The sequence below is a fragment of the Entelurus aequoreus genome, linkage group LG20, assembly GCF_033978785.1.
Source record: "Entelurus aequoreus isolate RoL-2023_Sb linkage group LG20, RoL_Eaeq_v1.1, whole genome shotgun sequence".
NCBI classification, from domain to species: Eukaryota; Metazoa; Chordata; class Actinopteri; order Syngnathiformes; family Syngnathidae; genus Entelurus; species Entelurus aequoreus.
The window spans coordinates 5,568,809-5,593,170 of NC_084750.1; the positions used below are offsets into that span (position 1 = coordinate 5,568,809).

At 40.3% G+C, this 24,362-nt stretch overlaps 1 protein-coding gene across 1 annotated transcript in view; it reads right to left on the minus strand.

The window, feature by feature from the left end:
* LOC133635873 (inactive phospholipase C-like protein 2) overlaps nucleotides 1-23,177 on the minus strand; it is a 70,597-nt gene extending 47,420 nt beyond the window's left edge. Inside the window, exon 1 of the mRNA XM_062029281.1 lies at nucleotides 22,733-23,177. Within this exon, the coding sequence (XP_061885265.1) occupies nucleotides 22,733-22,930 (198 nt within the window). The 5' untranslated portion in view covers nucleotides 22,931-23,177. The remainder of the gene's footprint in view (nucleotides 1-22,732) is intronic.
* Between the last annotated feature and the right edge of the window lie 1,185 nt (nucleotides 23,178-24,362).

Below are 24,362 nucleotides of genomic sequence, written 5' to 3' on the forward strand. Positions count from 1 at the left end.
TATTACTGTACAATAACAATAATACTGTACATTGATGATAATATTACTGTACATTAATGGTATTACTGTACATTAATGATAATATTACTGTACATTAATAATATTACTGTAAATTGACAATAATCGCTGTACAATATAATATTAATGTACATTGATGATAATATTACTGTACGTTAATGATATTACTGTACATTAATGATACTATTACTGTACATTACTAATATTACTGTACATTGATGACAATATTACTGTACATCAATGATAATATTACTGTAGATTAATAATATTACTGTACATTAAGGATAAAATGATTGTACATTAATATTACTGTACATTGATGACAATATTACTGTACATTGATGACAATATTACTGTACATTAAGGATAAAATGATTGTACATTAATACTACTGTACATTAATGACAATATTACTGTACATTGATGATATTACTGTACATTGATAATAGTACTGTACATTAAGGATAATATTATTGTACATTAAGGATATTATTACTGTACATTGATAATTATACTGTACGTTAATGATAATACTGTACATTGATGATATTACTGTACATTAATATGACTGTACATTGATGATATTACTGTACATTATTATTGTACATTTATGATATCACTGTACATGAATTATATTATTGTACATTAAAATTACTTTACATTAATAATATTACTGTATATTGATAGTACTGTACATTAATGATATTACTGTACATTAGGGATAATATTACTGTACATTAATGACAATATTACTGTACCCCTAATGGGCGGGGCTAAAGTCAGCTTGTTTTCAGACGTAATTTCACCTCGCCGTCACACATGGATGAGGACATACTGACTCTGGAGGTCCAAAATCAGAGAATCATATTACAGGCATATCTTGGACAGCTTTTTGGGGTCCTGTGTCAAATACCAGCTGATACGGGGGCTGAGGAAGCAGGGGAGTGGTCAGCGGGCGTTGAATGAAGTGTGTGTGTGTGTGTGTGTGTGTGTGTGTGTGTGTGTGTGTGTGTGTGTGTGTGTGTGTGTGTGTGTGTGTGTGTGTGTGTGTGTGTGTGTGTGTGTGTGTGTGTGTGTGTGTGTGTGTGTGTAAAACGCTCGCCAGGGATGATGATACTGTTGAGTAGTTGCTTGCTACAAAAAGATAAAGTTGTCGTTCTACAAGGCAAAACTGTCGTCTTTCCCGCAAGTCAAGTCAGTGAATATTGATAGACGGCAAAGTTTAGTTAGTTTATTTGCAAAAAACAACAAAATATTGGGTGATAATAACATGTTTAATAATAATAATGACATGTGACACAGAGTTAAAAAATCCTGGACCGGTATAATGTGCTGTAAACTACAACGCTAACATGACAAAAGCAGTGTTTGAAAAAGTTTACGATGTTACTAGTTTAACAGCAACCATTTTGGAACTCTTTTCTATGATAAATATCTCTCCTGTGAATGATCCAGACTCGCTCCTACTCGCATCTGATCATTGATTGGTCAGTTGACAAGAAGGCGGCCCTAAAAAGCCAATCAATGAGCTTAAAAGGTTCCGCCTGGCACAAGTGTTTGACTTGCCTCCATTCAATAGCAGTGCCTTATTTTTGGACCTTAATACGTGCCTTTTGAGAGAGTGCGGGGGACAACGACATCCATATATTGACCGTATACCTATATTCAACTTGGTATTGTCACTGTCGATATCCGTATCGATGAGCCCACTTTACATTCGAGAGCTCTATCCTCGCATGGCTTATTTGGCTTATTGTTCAGCCATTCCTCGTCGTCCAGTGATACTTGCAAGAGACACTTTTGTACGTTTACTAAGAAACCTTAGCTGCTAGCGTGCTATAGCATAGCGTGCTGCCAAAAGTACAGCTCCATGCATTATCACGATAGCTCTATTGTCGGTATATTTAACTCTAGAATCCTGCAACGCTACATATAGTCCACATTAATGCTGTGATGGGCTTATTTTTCTCAAGCCGCTGCACATCCCTTAAAGTCATTTAGCGCCTCTCAGGGGACGCCGTCTCAGTACTTTGAACCTCCCTGGCCCAGTCCCTGGCCCGTGTGTGCAGCCAGTGCTCGCCAATGAGCTGAAAGCAACTCATTGTCCAGCGCAGCTCTTGAGGCATTGAGAAGTGCGGTTTACACATGTACACATATAGCTCCTCTGCTCCTATTCTGTGGTACCCACCATACTTGTATAAGTATTGGGACCCCAGGGGGCTAATGTAACTCGGGTGTTGTGGATTTCATACTAAAAATACAGAAACTGTACAAATTCAGACGTATCAATTCAGCCAACGTGGAATTGATCTCAGGAGTTGGCGTGACACGGCACGCCCAGACTCCTCCCCCTTTTAAATACTGAAAGTATCCATGTTGTGGCCAATCACAAGACAGTAGGGGTGCTTGTTTCTGGTGTTTGGAGCGATCACGAGCAGATCGAAATTGCTGAAATACGATCAAAAATGGTCAGGCGTCAGGAAGAAGATGGCCAAAACAGACGATTGTTTACGAAGATAGTCGCTGCGACGGTATGGGGGTCTATTAGTGTCCGAGACATGGCTAACTTACCTATCTGTGAAGGCACCATTAATGCTGAAAGGTACATACAGGTTTTGGAGCAACATATGTTGCCATCCAAGCAACGTTATGAGACGCCCCTGCTTATTTTAAAGGATTTGCAAACCACTGTATTCTGTTTTTATTTACGAATTACACAATGTGCCAACTTCACTGGTAGGGGTCCCTGCTTTTTCTCCAAGCCATTATATCATAAAGTTTATTAAAAGACTGTTTGATTACTCAATTTATGATGACAACGCATTAGGGTTGTACGGTATACCAGTATTAGTATAGTACCCCCGCGATACTAATGAATCATAGTGTGTACTAGAGATGTCCAATAATGGCTTTTTTGCCGATATCCGATATTCTGATATTGTCCAACTCTTAATTACCGATTCCGATATCAACCGATTACCGATATATACAGTCGTGGAATTAACACATTATTATGCCTAATTTTGTTGTGATGCCCCGCTGGATGCATTAAACAAGGTAACAAGGTTTTCCAAAATAAATCAACTCAAGTTATGGGAAAAAATGCCAACATGGCACTGCCATATTTATTATTGAAGTCACAAAGTGCATTATTTTTTTTAACATGCCTCAAAAACAGCAGCTTGAAATTTGAGAGGTTGAGGTGGGCGGGGCTGGGGGGGGGCGGGGTTTTGGTAGGGGTTAGCGGGGGGGGGTGTATACTGTAGCGTCCCGAAAGAGTTAGTGCTACACCAATGTTCCCTCTAAGGTGCGCCCGTGCAATTGCGCACTGCTCAAGCGTCCTCTGCGCGCGGCAAATCTATGCCACGCACAAAATCAAATAAAAAAACAAGCGCATAACAATTTTCGACACGACACGGACACGACAGACAAAACAGTTTTCGTCATCATTGTTCAAATATTGTAACGTCTGTCGAGACGCTCTGAGGACATGAATTCCATCCATCACTTTACTGAGCAAAACTCTTTATTGTCGGCCATAAACACATCACCAAAACATTAGTAGAAAAAAGGATATCTAGCAAAACTGGTCATTTTCTGCAGTACAAACCAGAAAAAAGCAACTTTGTTATATCAACAGCAGCCGCTCGCTCTTTCTCGCTTGCGCCAACACATGCACGTATGGCACTTAGCCAGTGATGCGTTTACAGCCACACAAAAAGTCGGACAACTCCAACACCACACATAAAGTGTCATTCCAGGTCGTTACACTATGATTTACCAATCAAATGTGTGCTTATTCTAGGAATCTTAATTTATAAATATCAATCATGAAATGCTGTTAGTATATTAAAAAATACTAATAAAAATATATTTTTTACAAACAGGAAGTTGCAGGAATGTACACATGATCCCCTGCTTACATCTCATTGTGCAACATGTGGATGTTTTAATGGGAACTAAATGCAATGTCTGAAAGGGGTACAAAGTATTTCCAAAGCAGGACCTCCACCCAGACAAACAATACAAGTACACAGTTCATGAAAAACAATATTTTTTGTTATTGTCATTGTAAGTGGGCCTAAACACTTACATTAGAAATGGAAATGACTGCTGTCATTTGATTATAATAACAAGAGAATGTTGTCTGTCTATCTGTGTTGGCCCTGCGATGAGGTGGGGACTTGTCCAGGGTGTACGCCGCCTTCCGCCCGAATGCAGCTGAGATAGGCTCCAGCGACCCCGAAAGGGACAAACGGTAGAAAATGGATGGATGGATGAAGATTGAACTTGTTATTTAGTCAGGTTTGGGACAGGTGTGCTGCTGGTGTAGCCACAGTGTGCACGCCTGATGTTGCTCACATGGGCTCCACTGAATGCTCAGGGAGTTTTTGCGTTTGCTCACACACATGAAAAATTAGAGGGAACATTGGCTGCAAGGGATTCTGGGTATTTGTTGTGTTACGGTGCGGATGTTCGTCATTCTTGTTTGGTGTGGGTTCACAGTGTGGCGCATATTTGTAACAGTGTTATAGTTGTTTATACGGCCACCCTCAGTGTGACCTGTATGGCTGTTGACCAAGTATGATTGGCATTCACTTGTGTGTGTGAAAAGCCGTAGATATTATGTGACTGGGCCGGCACGCAAAGGCAGTGCCTTGAAGGTTTATTGACGCTCTGTACTTCTCCCTACATCCGTGTACACAGCGGCGTTTTAAAAAGTCATACATTTTAGTTTTTGAAACCGATACAAATCATTTTCGATATTACATTTTAAAGCATTTATCGGTCGATAATATCGGACTGCCCATATTATCGGACATCCCTAGTGTGTACTATACCGCCTCTGAAAAGTACCAGTCCCACACCCGCCGGCTGTAAGACATGGCTAGCGGACAGCAGTCAGCAGTGTCTTATCGACTTTAAAATCACTACTCCTTGTCTCCATGGAGACAAGGAGTAGTGCGTTTCTATCAAGTGTCAACCATTTAGAATGTGTGATTGCTATATATGCTTCACTACACACCTCAGCACACCAGAGTCATGATAAAGGATGTATTAAAATGTGTCTATTAGGGGTGTGGGGAAAAAATCGATTCGAATTCAATCCGCCATTCTCACGTTGTACGATTCAGTATCGATTCTCATTTTTCAAACATCGATTTTCTTTTTCTTTTATGGTATTTTTATTTTTTATTGATCAATCCAACAAAACAATACACAGCAATACCATAACAATGCAATCCAATTCCAAAACCAAACCCGACCCAGCAACACTCAGGACAGCAATAAACAGAGCAATTGAGAGGAGACACAAACACGACACAGAACTATCCAAAAGTAGTGAAACAAAAATGAATATTATCAACAACAGTATCAATATTACTTACAATTTAAACGTAGCAGTGATTAAAAATCCCTCATTGACATTATCATTAGACATTTATAAAAAAAATAATAATAAAAATACAAATGAATCGAAAAAAAATCGATTTATAATCGAATCGTGACCCCAAGAATCAATATTGAATCCAATCGTGGGACACCCAAAGATTCGCAGCCTTAGTGTCTATAGTTGACAAATTCAAGACTTCATGTCCGATCATTAACCGTTTTGACGATCAATTTATTGTGAAACACCGTACTCATATGTGAATGAAGCGCATACTTACTCAACAGCCATACATGTCACACTAAGGGTGGCCGTATGAACAACGCCAACACTGTCATAAACATGTGCCACATTTTGAAACCACACTAAACAACAATGACAAACACATTTTGGGAGAATATTTGCACCGCAACACAACATAAACACTACAGAACAAATTCCCAGAATTCCCTGCAGCACCAACTCTTCTGGGACGCTACAATATAAACAAACGCCATTGGTGGATCTACACCCAACATCCACTGTAATGATACCAAGTACAATAGCGTATCCAGTCGATACTACTATGATTACATCGATATTGTTTAGCATCACAAAAATCTTCTTTCGTTTTTAAAACAATTATATTATATTTTTAAACTCAGGAAATATGTTCCTGGACACATGAGGACTTTGAATTGTAAGGTATACCGGTATTAGTATAGTACCGCGATACTAATGAATCATATACACTACTTTACCGCCTCTAAAAAGTACAGAGGAATAGCTAAACATGCTTTACTACACACCGTAGCTCACCGGCGTCATAATGTAAACAAACGCCTTTGGTGGATCTACACCTAACATCCACTGTAATGATACCAAGTACATGAGCGTATCTAGTTGATACTACTATGATTACATCGATATTTTTTAGCATTACAAAATAAATCTTCTTTTGTTTTTTTAATCCAACTTTTTTTATTGGCATTTTCAAATACAGAAAAAAGTGCAAGTCGAAACAGTACAATTTTAAAGTCAGAAAATTCTTCACACCCTTTCCCTTAAAACCCAAATCCCCACCCACCCTCCCACCCCACTCAGGTCACACCAACAAGGGACATATGGCACAATCATATAACAAGTAAGACGACAAAGACAGACATCCTCGCATACACACACACATACGAGGCCAGAGACAGACAAACAGGCTGAAAGGAGAGAAAGGGAGAAAATAAAATAAAAATAAAATAAAATACAATTAAATTAAAATAATAATAATAAATAAAAGGGAGATTATTCCTCATCTGCGTCTGGGGTTAAATCAAGAGAGTTGACATACAGCAAGAAAGGACTCCATGAGCTTTCAAACGCTTGAGCCGAGCCTTTTAGCGAAAACCTAAGTTTTTCTAGTTTTAGATTGTAGAGAACCTTCTTTTGTTTTTTTAAAAGTTATATTATGTCTATAAACTCAGGAAATACGTCCCTGGACACATGAGGACTTTAAATATGACCAATGTATGATCCTGTAACTACTCTGTATCGGATTGATACCCAAATTTGTGGTATCATCCAAAAATAATGTAAAGTATCTAACAACAAAACAATAAATGATTATTACATTTTAACAGAAGTGTAGATAGAACATGTTGAAACCGAAAGTAAGCAGATATTAACAGTAAATGAACAAGTAGATTAATGATTCAATTTATACTTGTCCTTAAAGGCCTACTGAAAGCCACTACTACCGACCACGCAGTCTGATAGTTTATATATCAATGACGAAATCTTAACATTGCAACACATGCCAATACGGCCGGGTTAACTTATAAAGTGCAATTTTAAATTTCCCGAGAAACTTCCGGTTGAAAACGTCTATGTATGATGACGTTTGCACGTGACGTCAATGGTTGAAGCGGAAGTATTGGGACACATTGTATCCCAATACAAACAGCTCTGTTTTCATCGCAAAATTCCACAATATTCTGGACATCTGTGTTGGTGAATCTTTTGCAATTTGTTTAATGAACAGTGAAGACTGCAAAGAAGAAAGCTGTAGGTGGGATCGGTGTATTAGCGGCTGACTGCAGCAACACAACCAGGAGGACTTTGACTTGGATAGCAGACGCGCTATCCGACGCTAGCCGCCGACCGCATCGATGATCGGGTGAAGTCCTTCATCGCGCCGTCGATCGCTGGAACGCAGGTGAGCACGGGTGTTGATGAGCAGATGAGGGCTGGCGTAGGTGGATAGGTAATGTTTTTAGCATAGCTCTGTGAGGTCCCATAGCTAAGTTAGCTTCAATTGCGTCGTTAGCAACAGCATTGTTAAGCTTCGCCAGGCTGGAAAGCATTAACTGTGTGGTTACAGGTCCATGGTTTAAAGGCCTACTGAAATGATTTTTTTTTATTTAAACGGGAATAGCAGATCCATTCTATGTGTCATACTTGATCATTTCGCGATATTGCCATATTTTTGCTGAAAGGATTTAGTAGAGAAAATCGACGATAAAGTTCGCAACTTTTGCTCGCTGATAAAAAAAAGCCTTGCCTGTACCGGAAGTAGCGTGACGTCACAGGAGCTAGGATTCCTCACAATTCCCCGTTGTTTACAATGGAGCGAGAGAGATTCGGACCGAGAAAGTGACGATTACCCCATTAATTTGAGCGAGGATGAAAGATTCGTAGATGAGGAACGTTACAGTGAATGACTTGAGAGGCAGCGATGGACGTATCTTTTTTTCACTCTGACCGTAACTTAGGTACAAGCTGGCTCATTGGATTCCACACTCTCTCCTTTTTCTATTGTAGATCACAGATTTGTATTTTAAACCACCTCGGATACTATATCCTCTTGAAAAGGAGAGTCGAGAACACGAAATGGACATTCAGTGCCTTTTATCTCCACGACAATACATCGGCGAAATGCTTTAGCTACGAGCTAACGTGATAGCATCTTGCTTTAACTGCATATAGAAACAAAAGAAATAAACCCCTGACTGGAAGTATAGATAGAAAATCAACAATACTATTAAACCGTGGACATGTAAATACACGGTTAATGCTTTCCAGGCTGGCGAAGGTTAACAATGCTGTGCTAACGACGCCATTGAAGCTAACTTAGCAACCGGACTGCACAGAGCTATGCTAAAAACATTAGCTCTCCACCTACGCCAGCCAGCCCTCATTTGCTCACCTGCGTTCCAGCGATCGGCAGAAGGACGATGCGTTTGGCGGCCCGGAGACGTAGGAAGTCAAGGTGAAGTCGGCGGCTAGCGCTCCAACAAAGTCCTCCTGGTTGTGTTGCTGTAGTCCGCTGCTAATACACCGATCCCACCTACAACTGTCTTCTTTGCAGCCTTCATTGTTCATTAAAAAAATTGCAAAAGATGTCCAGAATACTGTGGAATTATGAAATGAAAACAGAGCTTTTTGTATAGGATTCTACGGGGTACCATAACTTCCGTTACTCGGACTTCGTCACGCGCATACGTCATCATACCACGATGTTTCAGCCGGATATTTCCCGGGAATTTTAAAATGTCACTTTATAAGTTAACCCGGCCGTATTGGCATGTGTTGCAATGTTAAGATTTCATCATTGATGTATAAACTATCAGACTGCGTGGTCGGTAGTAGTGGCTTTCAGTAGGCCTTTAATAGTATTGTTGATTTTCTGTCTATCCTTCCAGTCAGGGGCTTATTTCTTGTGTTTCTATCTGCATTTAAGCACGATGCTATCACGTTAGCTCCGTAGCTAAAGAGCTTCGCCGATGTATTGTTGTGGAGATAAAAGTCACTGAATGTCCATTTCGCGTTCTCGACTCTCATTTTCAAGAGGATATAGTATCCGAGGTGGTTTAAAATACAAATCCGTGATCCACAATAGAAAAAGGAGAGAGTGTGGAATCCAATGAGCCCTTGTACCTAAGTTACGGTCAGAGCGAAAAAAGAAAGTCCTGCACTGTACTCTAGTCCTTCACTCTCACGTTCCTCATCCACGAAACTTTCATCCTTGCTCAAATAATGGGGTAATCGTCGCTTTCTCGGTCCGAATCGCTCTCGCTGCTGGTGTAAACAATGGGGAAATGTGAGGAGCTCCACAACCTGTGACGTCACGCTACTTCCGGTACAGGCAAGGCTTTTTTTTATCAGCGACCAAAAGTTGCGAACTTTATTGTCGATGTTCTCTACTAAATCCTTTCAGCAAAAATATGGCAATATCGCGAAATGATCAAGTGTGACACATAGAATGGATCTGCTATCCCCGTTTAAATAAGAACATTTCATTTCAGTAGGCCTTTAATAATGTTGACAAAATAATAGAATGAGAAATTACACAATATGTTACTGCAAAGTCTTTGTTTGTTTACTTACTACTAAAAGACAAGTTGTATGGTATGTTCAATATTTTATTTAAGGACAAACTTGCAATAATAAAAATATGTTTAATGGACCGTAAGATTTTTTTTGTGAAAATAAAGCCAATAATAAAAAAAAAATTGTGGTCCCCTTTATTTAGAAAAGTACCGAAAAATACCGAAATATTTTGGTACCGGTACCAAAATATTGGTATCGGGACAACATTACAACACATTAAATCATTAAATACACGTCGTCACCGCAACATCTCTCCTCCCTTCAAGGGACAATTACAGCCTGCGGGGGGGGCGGCCAATTAAAGGCGTAGAAGTCCGAGGCAAGATTGAAGATGAATCGCAGGCCTTGAATGTGGAGAAGTACTTGTCGGTGTCATCACTGAAGGTCGGTGACCTAACCGCCATGTTGCGACATCAACCGTGTGAAGAAATGGGCCAACCGTCGACTTGGGAGTGCTCGCACAAAAGCCATCGCCCTGACAACTTGCTTTCACGCCGTCTGACTGAGAGCTGAGGTTTGATGCCCTGCTTCCAGCACGGACACACACTCCACACAGTTACTGACAGAAACTCAAGTGGGCAATCAGACGGCTTTCTCTGCTGGCGTTTGCCGGTTGCCGTGGTGACGCCGACTGCTGAATTAGCCCTGGCGGGAGACGCGAGCAACGTCGCTTGAAGTCCGCCGTGTCTTTCAAACGAGAGTGACTCGTGTCGGGATGACTTCATATGTTAGACCGATCGTCAATCTTTTAATTGTGTTCGGTTCTGCGCTCCTGTTTCCGTGCCAGCATTGATGGCGCAGAATATCAGAGGTGACGTCATGCTGCTCTTCTGGGGACTCAAAAGCGCCTCTGCTGGTTGCTTTCCAGTAGGGCACCCCATTTTTTTTTTGGCTTCAATCAATTTGACATGATTATGCTCCCAGGAGGCACAAACACTCAATGCCAGGGCCCTTCAACATCTTCCAGGCCGAGGACCCCTAAACTGAGGAGAGAAAAAGCAGGGACCCCTACTTTTATATTTTCTACAGAACCCAAAACCAGTGAAGTTGGCACATTGTGTAATTCGTAAATAAAAACAGAATACAGTGATTTGCAAATCCTTAAAAATAAGCAGGGGCGTCCATCATAACGTTGCTTGGATGGCAACATATGTTGCTCCAAAACCTGTATGTACCTTTCAGCAATAATGGTGCCTTCACAGATAGGTAAGTTAGCCATGCCTTGGGCACTGATACACCCCCATACCATCACGGATGCTGGCTTTTGAACTTTGCGCATAGAACAATCCGGATGGTTCTTTTCCTCTTTGTTCAAGAGGACACGACGTCCACGGTTTCCAAAAACAATTTGAAAAGTGGACTCGTCAGGCCACAGAACACTTTTACACATTGCATCAGTCCATCTTAGATGAGCTTCGGCCCAGCGAAGCCGGCGGCGTTTCTGGGTGTTGTTGATAAATGGCTTTCGCTTTGCATGGTACAGTTTCAACTTGCACTTACAGATGTAGCGTCGAACTCTAGTTACTGACAGTGGTTTTCTGAAGTGTTCCTGAGCCCATGTGGTGATATCCTTTACACACTAATGTCGGTTTTTGATGCAGTACCTCCTGAGGGATCGAAGGTCACGGGCATTCAATGTTACGTGCAGTGATTTCTCCAGATTCTCGGAAACTTTTGATGCTATAACAGACCTTAGATGATGAAATCCCTCACTTCCTTCCAATAGCAATGTTGTTCTTAAACTGTTCGACAATTTGCTCACGCATTTGTTGACAAAGTGGAGACCCTCGCCCCATCCTTGTTTGTGAATGACTGAGCATTTCATGGAAGCTGCTTTTATACCCAAACATGGCACCCACCTGTTCCCAATTAGCCTGTTCCCCTGTAGGATGTTCCAAATAAGTGTTTGATGAGCATTCCAAAACTTTCTCAGTCTTTTTTGCCACTTGTGCCAGCTCTTTAGAAACATGTTGCAGGCATCACATTCCAATGAGATAATATTTGCAAAAAATGAACGTTAAGTATCTTGTCTTTGCAGTCTATTCAATTGAAGATAGGTTGAAAAGTATTTGCAAATCATTGTATTCTGCTTTTAATTACGATTTACACAACGTGCCAACTTCACTGGTTTTGGGGTTTGTACAAAATGATGACTGTATTTTTACATTCAACTGGTCCCAATTGTACTTTGTTGCAGTGCAATACTAACACTAGTCAAATATGATGGTGCCATTGCTGCTAATGTGAGCCCAGGCGCATGTGAGTCAACACACACACGGAGCACTTACAAGCAGAAACATTGTGGAGAAAGGAAATAGTTTGGCTTGAAAACTAACGATAAAGGTTTAAGCTATAAACACTGAAGCGCTACATTGCAAGCGGTGCTTTAAAACATAGCTAGCTAGCGGCTAACGCCCATCCATAGTGTTTTAGCTACTTCTAAATCAGTAATCCTGGCCTCCCATGGCGACAAATAAAGTAAGTTTCGTACAAGTACCATTATCACTGCAGGACGAGGAATAGCTAAACATGCTTCACTACACACCGTAGGCGGATACAATAGCTAACCGCTAACAGCAAGCTAGCGCTCCTCAATATAAACAAATGTGTGGATCAATAAAAATATTGACTGTAATGAAACCAAGAGTGTATATAGTCAATACTACAATGATTTAGGGTTGTAAGGTATACCGGTATTTGTCTAGTACCGCGATACTAATGAATCATATACGGTACTATACCGCCTCTAAAAAGTACAGAGGAATAGCTAAACCTGCTTTACTACACACCGTAGCTCACCGGCGTCACAATGTAAACAAACGCCTTTGGTGGATCTACACCTAACATCCACTGTAATGATACCAAGTACATAAGCATATCTAGTTGATACTACTATGATTACATCGATATTTTTTAGCATTACAAAATAAATCTTCTTTTGTTTTTTTTAAATTCATATGTTTATAAACTCAGGAAATACGTCCCTGGACACATGAGGACTTTGAATATGACCAATGTATGATCCTGTAATGACTTGGTATCGGATTGATACCCAAATTTGTGGTATCATCCAAAACTAATGTAAAGTATCAAACAACAGAAGAAAAAGTGATTATTACATTTTAACAGTGTAGATAGAACATGTTAAAAGAGAACATAACCAGTAAATGAACAAGTAGATTAATAATTCATTTTCTACCACTTGTCCTTAATAATGTTGACAAAATAATAGAATGATAAATGACACAACATGTTACTGCATACATCAGCAGCTAAATTAGGAGCCTTTGTTTGTTTACTTACTACTAAAAGACAAGTTGTCTAGTATGTTCACTATTTTATTTAAGGACAAAATTGCAATAAGAAACATATGTTTAATGTACCCTAAGATTTTTTGTTAAAAATAAAGCCAATAATGCTATTTTTGTGGTCCCCTTTATTTAGAAAAGTATCGAAAAGTATCAAAATAAATTTTGGTATCGGTACCAAAATAATGGTATCGGGACAACACTACAATGATTACATCAATTTTTTTTTTTATCACAAAATCTTTTCTTTTGTGATTGTTTATAAAGTCATGAAATACGTCCCTGGACACATGAGAGCTTTAATTATGACCAATGATCCTGTAACTACTTGGTAATTTACGGTATCATCCAAAACTAATGTAAAGTATCAAACAAGGGAAAACTAAGTGATTATTACATTTGAACAGAAGTGTAGATAGAACATGTTAAAACCAACAGAAAGTGAGCAGATATTAACAGTAAATGAACAAGTAGATGAATAATTTTGACAAAATAATAGAATGATAAATGACACAATATGTTACTGCATACATCTGCAGACTAATTAGGAGCCTTTGTTCGTTAACTTACTACTAAAAAAGTTGTGCTGGTAATTGTGACGTATCATGTTATAATTGTAAATATTTTGGAAACAAACTCAAACCATAACCATAGTACAATGTTTCTTAACTATAGGGCCCGCTGTTGGAGTCCATACAGGCCGCAACAGTATTCATCTGTAATACACTTTTCCACCACTTGTGGCAGTAATGGCAATATCAAACAAACAGAAGAAGTCTGCAGATAAAGTCATCGAGAAGTTTCTTCAGCGCAAAAATTATGACTGAAGTGGTCAAGATGTATTTTCATTTGCACTTTAATTGTATTGACAGTTTATTTAAAGGCCTACTGAAATGAAATGTTTTTATTTAAACGGGGATAGCAGATCCATTCTATGTGTAATACTTGATCATTTCGCGATATTGCCATATTTTTGCTGAAAGTATTTAGTAGAGAACAACGACGATAAAGTTCGCAACTTTTGGTCGCTGATAAAAAAAAAGCCTTGCCTGTACCGGAAGTAGCGTGACGTCAGAGGAGGAAGGGCTGCTCACATTTCCCCATTGTTTATAATGCAGGGAGAGCGATTCGGACCGAGAAAGCGACGATTACCCCATTAATTTGAGCGAGGATGAAAGATTCGTGGATGAGGAATGTGAGAGTGAAAGATTAGAGTGCAGTGCAGGACGTATCTTTTTTCGCTCTGACCGTAACTTAAGTACAAACTGGTTCATTGGATTCCACACTTTCTCCTTTTTCTATTGTGGATCACGGATTTGTATTTCAAACCACCTCGGATACTATATCCTCTTGAAAATGAGAGTCGAGAACGCGAAATGGACATTCACAGTGACTTTTATCTCCACGACAATACATCGGTGAAGCACTTTAGCTACTGAGCTAACGTGATAGCATCGGGCTTAACTGCATATAGAAACAAAACAAATAAACCCCTGACTGGAAGGATAGACAGAAGATCAACAATACTACCAAACTCTGGACATGTAAGTACACGGTTAATGCTTTCCAGCTTGGCAAAGCTTAGCAATGCTATTGCTAACGACGCCATTGAAGCTAACTTAGCTACGGAACCTCGACAGAGCTATGCTAAAAACATTAGCTCTGCACCTACGCCAGCCCTCATCTGCTCATCACGACCCGTGCTCACCTGCGTTCCAGCGATCGACGGTATGACGAAGGACTTCACCCGATCACTGATGCGGTTGGCGGCCCGTGGACGGAGGAAGTCAAGATGAGGTCGGCAGCTAGCGCGTCTGCTATCCATTTCAAAGTCCTCCTGGTTGTGTTGCTGTAGTCCGCTGCTAATACACCGATCTCACCTACAACTTTCTTCTTTGCAGTCTCCATTGTTCATTAAACAAATTGCAAAATGTTCACCAACACAGATGTCCAGAATACTGTGGAATTTTGAGATGAAAACAGAGCTTTTTGTATTGGATTCAATGGGCTCCGAATACTTCCGTTTCAACCATTGACATCACACGCAAACGTCATCATATCGAAACGTTTTCAGCCGGAAGTTTGCCGGGAAATTTAAAATTGCACTTTATAAGTTAACCCGGCCGTATTGGCATGTGTTGCAATGTTAAGATTTCATCATTGATATATAAACTATCAGACTGCGTGGTCGGTAGTAGTGGGTTTCAGTAGGCCTTTAAGAAACATACATATTATTAATGATAATTGTGCTATAACTGTATTCAATATATCATTATTTTCCATCAGTCTTTATGAGTCCCTTCTTTTGCAGTACATTGATTAGTATTTATTTTGTAATCAGCCTTACCGAAGCCTTGATTGAATGTTTTGTGATGAACACATGCTTTCACATCATATGACAAGGTTTATGTTGTACAACTGTTAGATTCAATTATTAAAATACCATTAAAATCAAGGTTAAAAGGACTAATTCAGTGTTAATAGTTGAAAAGTTGGGCGGCTCTAATATGTTCACTATCTTATTTCAATACAACCGAAACGTATGTTTCCTGTATCACTGTGTGGGTTCCCTCCGGGTACTCCGGCTTCCTCCCACCTCCAAAGACATGCACCTGGGGATAGGTTGATTGGCAACACTAAATTGGCCCTGGTGTGTGAATGTGAGTGTGAATGTTGTCTGTCTATCTGTGTTGGCCCTGCGATGAGGTGGCGACTTGTCCAGGGTGTACCCCGCCTTCCGCCCGATTGTAGCTGAGATAGGCTACAGCACCCCCCGCGACCCCAAAAGGGACAAGCGGTAGAAAATGGATGGATGGACATGTTTTATTTTGAAAAGTATGCTGCTCAAATTAACATTAGCCCCAGTGACTTTATGGAGATTCCATGGATTGGATGAGCTACAACCAGGAAGAGGGTTTCAAAGTTGGAAACAGGAAGTGAGTATAGAAGTGTGAGGCTGCAGGGCCGAGTGCGTGTGACTTCACACTGTAGCAGCTGGTAGAGTTCCTCTCTCCTCCGTCAAGTGCTAAGTGATGGAGCCCCGCTGTCGTCTTGTGGCCAGAAGACGCCCAGCTGGACTTTGCGCCTACGACCGGGGATGACTTTGTCAACTTCCTCCGCGCGTCAGGTCAAGTGAGGTGCTTCTGCTCTTTCAAAAGCAAAACCGAAAGTGAACGCTCTTCCACCATCAAGACTACAGCAATACAGTTTGTGCACGTTTAGATTGGGGAAAGACCTTAACGCAGACCTCGGCAAAAATATGTCCCGTTATGATTTTCAATCCTGCCCGCCAGACGTTCTACATAATTTTTTGTACCTTTAACATCAAAACTGTCGCCGCCATTTTGATGTGCAGTGCTACCGTAAGTCTTGAACTACAGAAAGTATTTCAATGGTCGAAATCTGCGCTTTTGAGTAGAGATGTCCGATAATTTCGGACTGCCGATATTATCGGCCGATAAATGCTTTAAAATGTAATATCGGAAATTATCGGTATCGGTTTCAAAATGTAAAATGTATGACGTTTTAAAACGCCGCTGTACGGAGTGGTACATGGACGTAGGGAGAAGTAAAGAGCAGTTGCGTCTCCCAGTCATACTTGCCAACCCTCCCGATTTTCCCGGGTGACTCCCGAATTTTAGTGCCCCTCCCGAAAATCTCCCGGGGCAACCATTCTCCCGAATTTCTCCCGATTTCCACCCAGACAACAATATTGGGGGCGTGCCTTATGCGTGCCGGCCCAATCACATAACATCTACGGCTTTTCACACACACAAGTGAATGCAATGCATACTTGGTCAACAGCCATACAGGTCACACCGAGGGTGTCCGTATAAACAACTTTAACACTGTTACAAATATGCGCCACACTGTGAACCCACACCAAACAAGAATGACAAACACATTTCGGGAGAACATCCGCACCGTAACACAACATAAACACAACAGAACAAATGCCCAGAACCCCTTGCAGCACTAACTCTTCCGGGACGCTACAATGTACACCCCCCGCTACCCGCTACCCCCTACCCCACCCCGCCCACCTCAACCTCCACATGCTCTCTCAGGGAGAGCATGTCCCAAATTCCAAGCTGCTGTTTTGAGGCATGTTAAAAAAAATAATGCACTTTGTGACGTTAATAATAAATATGGCAGTGCCATGTTGGCATTTTTTTCCATAACTTGAGTTGATTTATTTTGGAAAACCTTGTTACATTGTTTAATGCATCCAGCGGGGCATCACAACAAAATTAGGCATAATAATGTGTTAATTCCACGACTGTATATATCGGTATCGGTTGATATCGGAATCGGTAATCAAGAGTTGGACAATATCGGATATCGGCAAAAAAGCCATTATCGGACATCTCTACTTTTGAGTGTTATACGAGTTATTACGGTAATCTACGTCACAGCAGCTCCGACCAGGAACAAACCGGAGTGGTTGGGGTTTAAAGTTAAAGTTAAAGTCCCAACGATAGTCACACACACACACTAGGTGTGGTGAAATTATCCTCTGCATTTGACCCATCCCCATGTTCACCCCCTCAGAGGTGAGGGGAGCAGTGAGCAGCAGCCTGTGGCCGCGCTCGGGAACCATTTGGTGATTTAACCACCAATTCCAACCCTTGATGATGACTGAAGGGAGGCAATGGGTCCCATTTTTATAGACTCGGTTTGAACTTTGAACTCACGACCTTCCAGTCTCAGGGCGGACACTCTAACCACAAGGCCACTGGGCAAGTTTTTTTTTTCCAGAGCAGACAGCCCGAAACGTGTGTGTCAGAAACAGATGCGGAACCAAATTTTTACATGATAACATATCATATTGTAGGTGTTTATTACACTTTGTATTTGTAATTTGCAGTTTTTTTACATTTTTGTTTTGCTTGATTGTAAAACACGCACAACTATCGAGGAGCTGGTCTGAGAAGTAAAGGAGGAGCAATGTTTATGTTGGTAATATTCAGTGTTTTATTGTTCATAGTTAATCATGTAAATCCCACTTTCTTTATTTTCATGTACATTTTAGGTGTACATGACAACAGAAACAGAACAGAAAAAAAAGTGATTATTACATTTTAACAGAAGTGTATATAGAACCAGTTTAAACAGGAAGTAAGCAGATATTAACAGTAAATGAACAAGTAGATTAATAATTAATTTTCTATAACTTGTCCTTGATAATGTTGACAAAATAATAGAATGATGAATTATACAATATGTTACTGCATACGTCAGCAGACTAATTAGGAGTCTTTGTTTGTTTACTTACTATTAAAGGACAAGTTGTCTAGTATGTTCACTATTTCATTGAAGGACTGCACTGCAATAAGAAACATATGTTTAATGTACCCTAAGATTTTTTGTTAAAATAAAGCCAATAATGCAATTTTTTGTGGTTCCCTTTACTTAGAAAAGTACTGAAAATTACCGAAATCATTTTAATACCGGTACCGGTACCAAAATATTGGTATAGTTACAACACTACTTCCTGTGTTACCAGAGATCAGGCGACTTTGTTCATGCAACCAACCTTGCTTCCACCTTTTTTATTGATATCGACTACCCGTCTATCACAATATATGTTGATATCGTTTAATCGCCCAGCTCTACGTGGGACCGTATCACTGCTTATGTTGCATAAGGCATGGATGCTTCAGTATTGTTTGTTGCCGATACTGGTCATGTTTTTGTAGTATCGCAGCATGGACCACCAAATCTGAAGAAAGGTATCACATTATCTTTACAGTCCGCGCCATTCCGACAGCAGTTAAATGTGATGCAAAATTGACTTTTCTACAAAAACACTTTTCCACTTTGCATCAGTCCATCTTAGATGAGCTCGGGCACAGTGAAGCCGGCGGCATTTCTGGGTGTTGTTGATAAATGGCTTTCGCTTTGCATAGTATAGTTTTAACTTGCACTTAGAGGTGTAGCGATCAATTGTAGATACTGACAGTGGTTTTCTGAAGTGTTCCTGAGTCCATGTGGTGATATCCTTTACACACCAATCTCGGTTTTTGATGCAGATCCACCTGAGGGATCGAAGGTCATGGGCATTCAATGTTGCTGAAACAAGCACGGCTGAAAACCAAGACAATGCCAAGCCACATTCTGTACGTGTTACAACAGTGTGGCTTAGTAGTAAAAGAGTGCGGGTACTAGACTGAAAAGCTTCAAAAACGGGTCTCCTCACTTCCCAAACGTTTATTGGGTGTTGTTAAAAGGAAAGGCCATGTAACAAAGCGGTAAAAATGCCCCTGCGCCAACTTTTTTGCAATTCTCAAACTGTGGTACTTGCACCACTATTGGTACACGGGCTCCATCTAGTGGTACGCCAAAGAATCCATCCATTTTCTACCGCTTGTCCCGTTCGGGGTCGCCGGGGGTGCTGGAGCCTATCTCAGCTGCTTCGGGCGGAAGGCGGGGTACTCACCTCATTAAAGGCCTACTGAAACCCACTACTACCGACCACGCAGTCTGATAGTTTATATATCAATGAGGAAATCTTAACATTGCAACACATGCCAATACGGCCGGGTTAGATTAGTAAAGTGCAATTTTAAATTTCCCGCGAAATATTCTGCTGAAAAGGGGAGATGAACGGTACTTTGGGCGGTGGGATTGAGTGTGTTGTGCGGGTGTTTGATTTGTATTGGCGGGTTATATGGACGGGAGGGGGGAGGTGTTTGTTATGTGGGATTCATTTGTGGCATATTAAATATAAGCCTGGTTGTGTTGTGGCTAATAGAGTATATATATGTATTGTGTTTATTTACTGTTTTAGTCATTCCCAGCTGAATATCAGGTCCCACCCGCCTCTCACAGCATTTTCCCTGTCTGAATCGCTTCCACTGCCCTCTAGTCCTTCACTCGCACTTTCCTCATCCACAAATCTTTCATCCTCGCTCAAATTAATGGGGAAATCGTCGCTTTCTCTGTCCGAATCGCTCTCGCTACTTGTGGCCATGATTGTAAACAATGTGCAGATGTGAGGAGCTCCACAACCTGTGACGTCACGCTACTTCCGGTACAGGCAAGGCTTTTTTTATCAGCGAACAAAAGTTGCGAACTTTATCGTCAATGTTCTCTACTAAATCCTTTCAGCAAAAATATGGCAATATCGCGAAATGATTAAGTATGACACATAGAATGGATCTGCTATCCCCCTTTAAATAAGAAAATCTCATTTCAGTAGGCCTTTAAATATTCAAAACACAGTGTTACTGTTCCAACTGTGTGTAAAACTATGAAATATACTTGTTAAATAAAAGCTCTGCCTTGTTTTTAATGAATGCCAAAGCCTAGTACGCTACTGTATTTTATCGTCGGCCATTATGGAGGTACTTGGAGAGCTGAGTATTTTCTGAGGTGCTACTTGGTGAAAAAAGTTTGAGAACCACTTATCTACACAACAGAAGAATACGTTTATTGCATTTGAACTAAAGTGTGGATAATAGTAGTAGTTTTGAGAAAATAATACAACTGGAAATGAGGCGATATGTTGCCACATTAGGAACTTTTGTACCCCTTCAAATAAATCCGTTATTATTTACGTGCCAAATATTATTGCACAAGGCTGCAATGTGTCACGATGTACACTACCGTTCAAAAGTTTGGGGTCACCCAAACAATTTTGTGGAATAGCCTTCATTTCTAAGAACAACAATAGACTGTCGAGTTTCAGATGAAAGTTCTCTTTTTCTGGCCATTTTGAGCGTTTAATTGACCCCACAAATGTGATGCTCCAGAAACTCAATCTGCTCAAAGGAAGGTCAGTTTTGTAGCTTCTGTAACGAGCTAAACTGTTTTCAGATGTGTGAACATGATTGCACAAGGGTTTTCTAATCATCAATTAGCCTTCTGAGGCAATGAGCAAACACATTGTACCATTAGAACACTGGAGTGATAGTTGCTGGAAATGGGCCTTTATACACCTATGTAGATATTGCACCAAAAACCAGACATTTGCAGCTAGAATAGTCATTTACCACATTAGCAATGTATAGAGTGTATTTCTTTAAAGTTAAAGGCCTACTGAAACCCACTACTACCGACCAAGCAGTCTGATAGTTTATATATCAATGATGAAATCTTAACATTGCAACACATGCCAATACGGCCTGGTTAACTTATAAAGTGCAATTTTAAATTTCCCGGGAAATATCCGGCTGAAAACGTCTCGGTATGATGACGTTTGCACGTGATGTCACGGATTGTGTGGAAGTATTGGGACACCATTGTGTCCCAATACAAACAGCGTCTGTTTTCATCGCAAAATTCCACAGTATTCTGGACATCTGTGTTGGTGAATCTTTTGCAATTTGTTTAATGAACAATGGAGACAGCGAAGAAGAAAGCTGTAGGTGGGATCGGTGTATTAGCGGCTGGCTACAGCAACACAACCAGGAGGACTTTGAGTTGGATAGCAGACGCGCTATCCGACTCTAGCCGCCGACCGCACCGATGATCGTGGTGAAGTCCTCTGTCGCGCCGTCGATCGCTGGAACGCAGGTGAGCACGGGTGGTGATGAGCAGATGAGGGCTGGCGTAGGTGGAGAGCTAATGTTTTTAGCATAGCTCGGTCGAGGTCCCGTAGCTAAGTTAGCTTCAATGGTGTCGTTAGCAACAGCATTGCTAAGTTTCGCCAGGCATTAACAGTGTGGTTACAGGTCCAGGGTTTAGTTCAGTGTCTCCTGATAGTAGAAGTAATAGTACTATTGTTGATCTTCGGTCTATCCTTCCAGTCAGGGGTTTATTTCTTTTGTTTCTATCTGCATTTAAGCACAATGCTATCACGTTAGCTCCGTAGCTAAAGTGCTTCACCGATGTATTGTCGTGGAGATAAAAGTCACTGTGAATGTCCATTTCGCGTTCTCGACTCTCATTTTCAAGAGGATATAGTATCCGAGGTGGTTTAAAATACAAATCCGTGATCCACAATAGAAAAAGGAGAGAGTGTGGAATCCAATGAGCCAGCTTGTACCTAAGTTACGGTCAGAGCGAAAAAAGATACGTCCTGCACTGCACTCTAGTCCTTCACTCTCACGTTCCTCATACACAAATCTTTCATCCTCGCTCAAATTAATGGGGTAATCGTCGCTTTCTCGGTCCGAATCTCTCTCGCTGCATTGTAAACAATGGGGAAATGTGAGGAGCCTTTCAACCTGTGACGTCACGCTACTTCCGGTACAGGCAAGGCTTTTTTTTTATCAGCGATCAAAAGTTGCGACCTTTATCGTCGATGTTCTCTACTAAATCCTTTCAGCAAAAATATGGCAATATCACGAAATGATCAAGTATGACACATAGAATGGATCTGCTATCCCTGTTTAAATTTAAAAAAATCATTTCAGTAGGCCTTTAAGACTAGTTAAAGTTATCTTCATTGAAAAGTCCATTGCTTTTCCTTCAAAAATAAGGACATTTCAATGTGACCCCAAACTTTTGAACGGTAGTGTACATGTTTGGCCATACCGCATAAGTAACACAATCCTCTTCTTGACAACTTCAGGATGCCCTGCGGCAAACACATTGGGAGTTGCTGTACCTAATGCTGTGACCACTGAGCGCAGTTGGTAGTTGTCGTTTAAGACATTTAAAAAAAACTACTTTCTCTTTCGATTTGGAACTTTTGAAGTGTCGAGCTTACCTTGATGAGACTGCTGCGTCGCGGTATCTGGCCCTCCCTGGCAGGGGACTCGGAGCTGGAGCCCCTTTGCGCCCTCCTGGCCGGGTCCGGCTGGGTGCAGCTCCCGTTAGACAGCGGCTCTCCTCCCCGGCGCGCCTCCGGGCTCCCCGCGGCGGAGACCGGTGCACCCGCGCGCTTGCTCGGTCCAAATTCCGCCATGGTGCGACGACTCGTACGTTGGCTTCAGACGCGGCGCGGCGAGGAGCCTTGCACGCAGGCTGCACACGCTTGGAAAGGTGCCATCTTGCAGGGAGGGCAGCCGGCGACTGCGAGGCAGGAAGGGAAGGAAGGAAACTTCTCGCTCTCTTTCACGCCGCCCTCCTCGACTCCTCCGCCGAACCTTGAAGAACACAACAAGTGCCCCACCTTCCAGACATCAGCTGCCAATCGGACCACCCACCTGCTGAACCTTCATTTGTACACATGTCCGCTGCTTAAAGGGCCCACGCATGTCATAAGGAAATAGGATGTGGGATGTCGCAACGATACACGAATGTAAACATAGATAAACATTCAAATCAGTAGTTACTAACAGTTTCTGTCACGCTCTCCTAAGAAGGGCCGAGATCCAGGTAAATACTCCCATGCTTTTATTTTGAAGCAGGAAATCAGATGATGAACACTCCTGGCATAAATACTATATGCCTAGAAGTCTTCGGTTCGCAGAGGTACTCTAAGGGGGTCATGACATTTTTGGTGAATTATATATTTTTCTTCTGTATTTCTAAATGTCTTCAAACTGTCAGGTTTTTCACTGACAGTTTAGTTATGGTTTGTTTTTTTCTCTGTCTTTATTTCCTGTCAGCGCTCTTATTTTGGTTGTTTCCTGCTTGTCTCCCTGAGCGCTGTTTCCGCCATACTTGCCAAACTTGAGACCTCCGATACCGGGAGGTGGGGCGTGGTTAAGGGCGTGGTTAATAGGGGAGTATATTTACAGTTAGAAGTCACCAACTCAAGTATTTCATATATATATATATATATATATATATATATATATATATATATATATATATATATATATATATATATATATATATATATATATATATATATATATATATATATATATATATATATATATATATATGATAGCCCCCGGAACACTGAAATTCAAGTATTTATTTTATTTATATGTATAATAAAATAAATATATATACATATATATATATATATATATATATATATATATATATATATATATATATATATATATATATATATATATATATATATATATATATATATATATATATATATATATATATATATATATATATATATATATATAGCTAGAATTCACTGAAAGTCAAGTATATATATGTATTTCATATATATATATATATATATATATATATATATATATATATATATATATATATATATATATATATATATGAAATACTTGACTTTCAGTGAATTCTAGCTATATATATATATATATATATATATATATATATATATATATAAATTCAAGTATTTATTTTATTTATATGTATAATAAAATAAATATATATACATATATATATATATATGTATATATATATATAGCTAGAATTCACTGAAAGTCAAGTATATATATGTATTTCATATA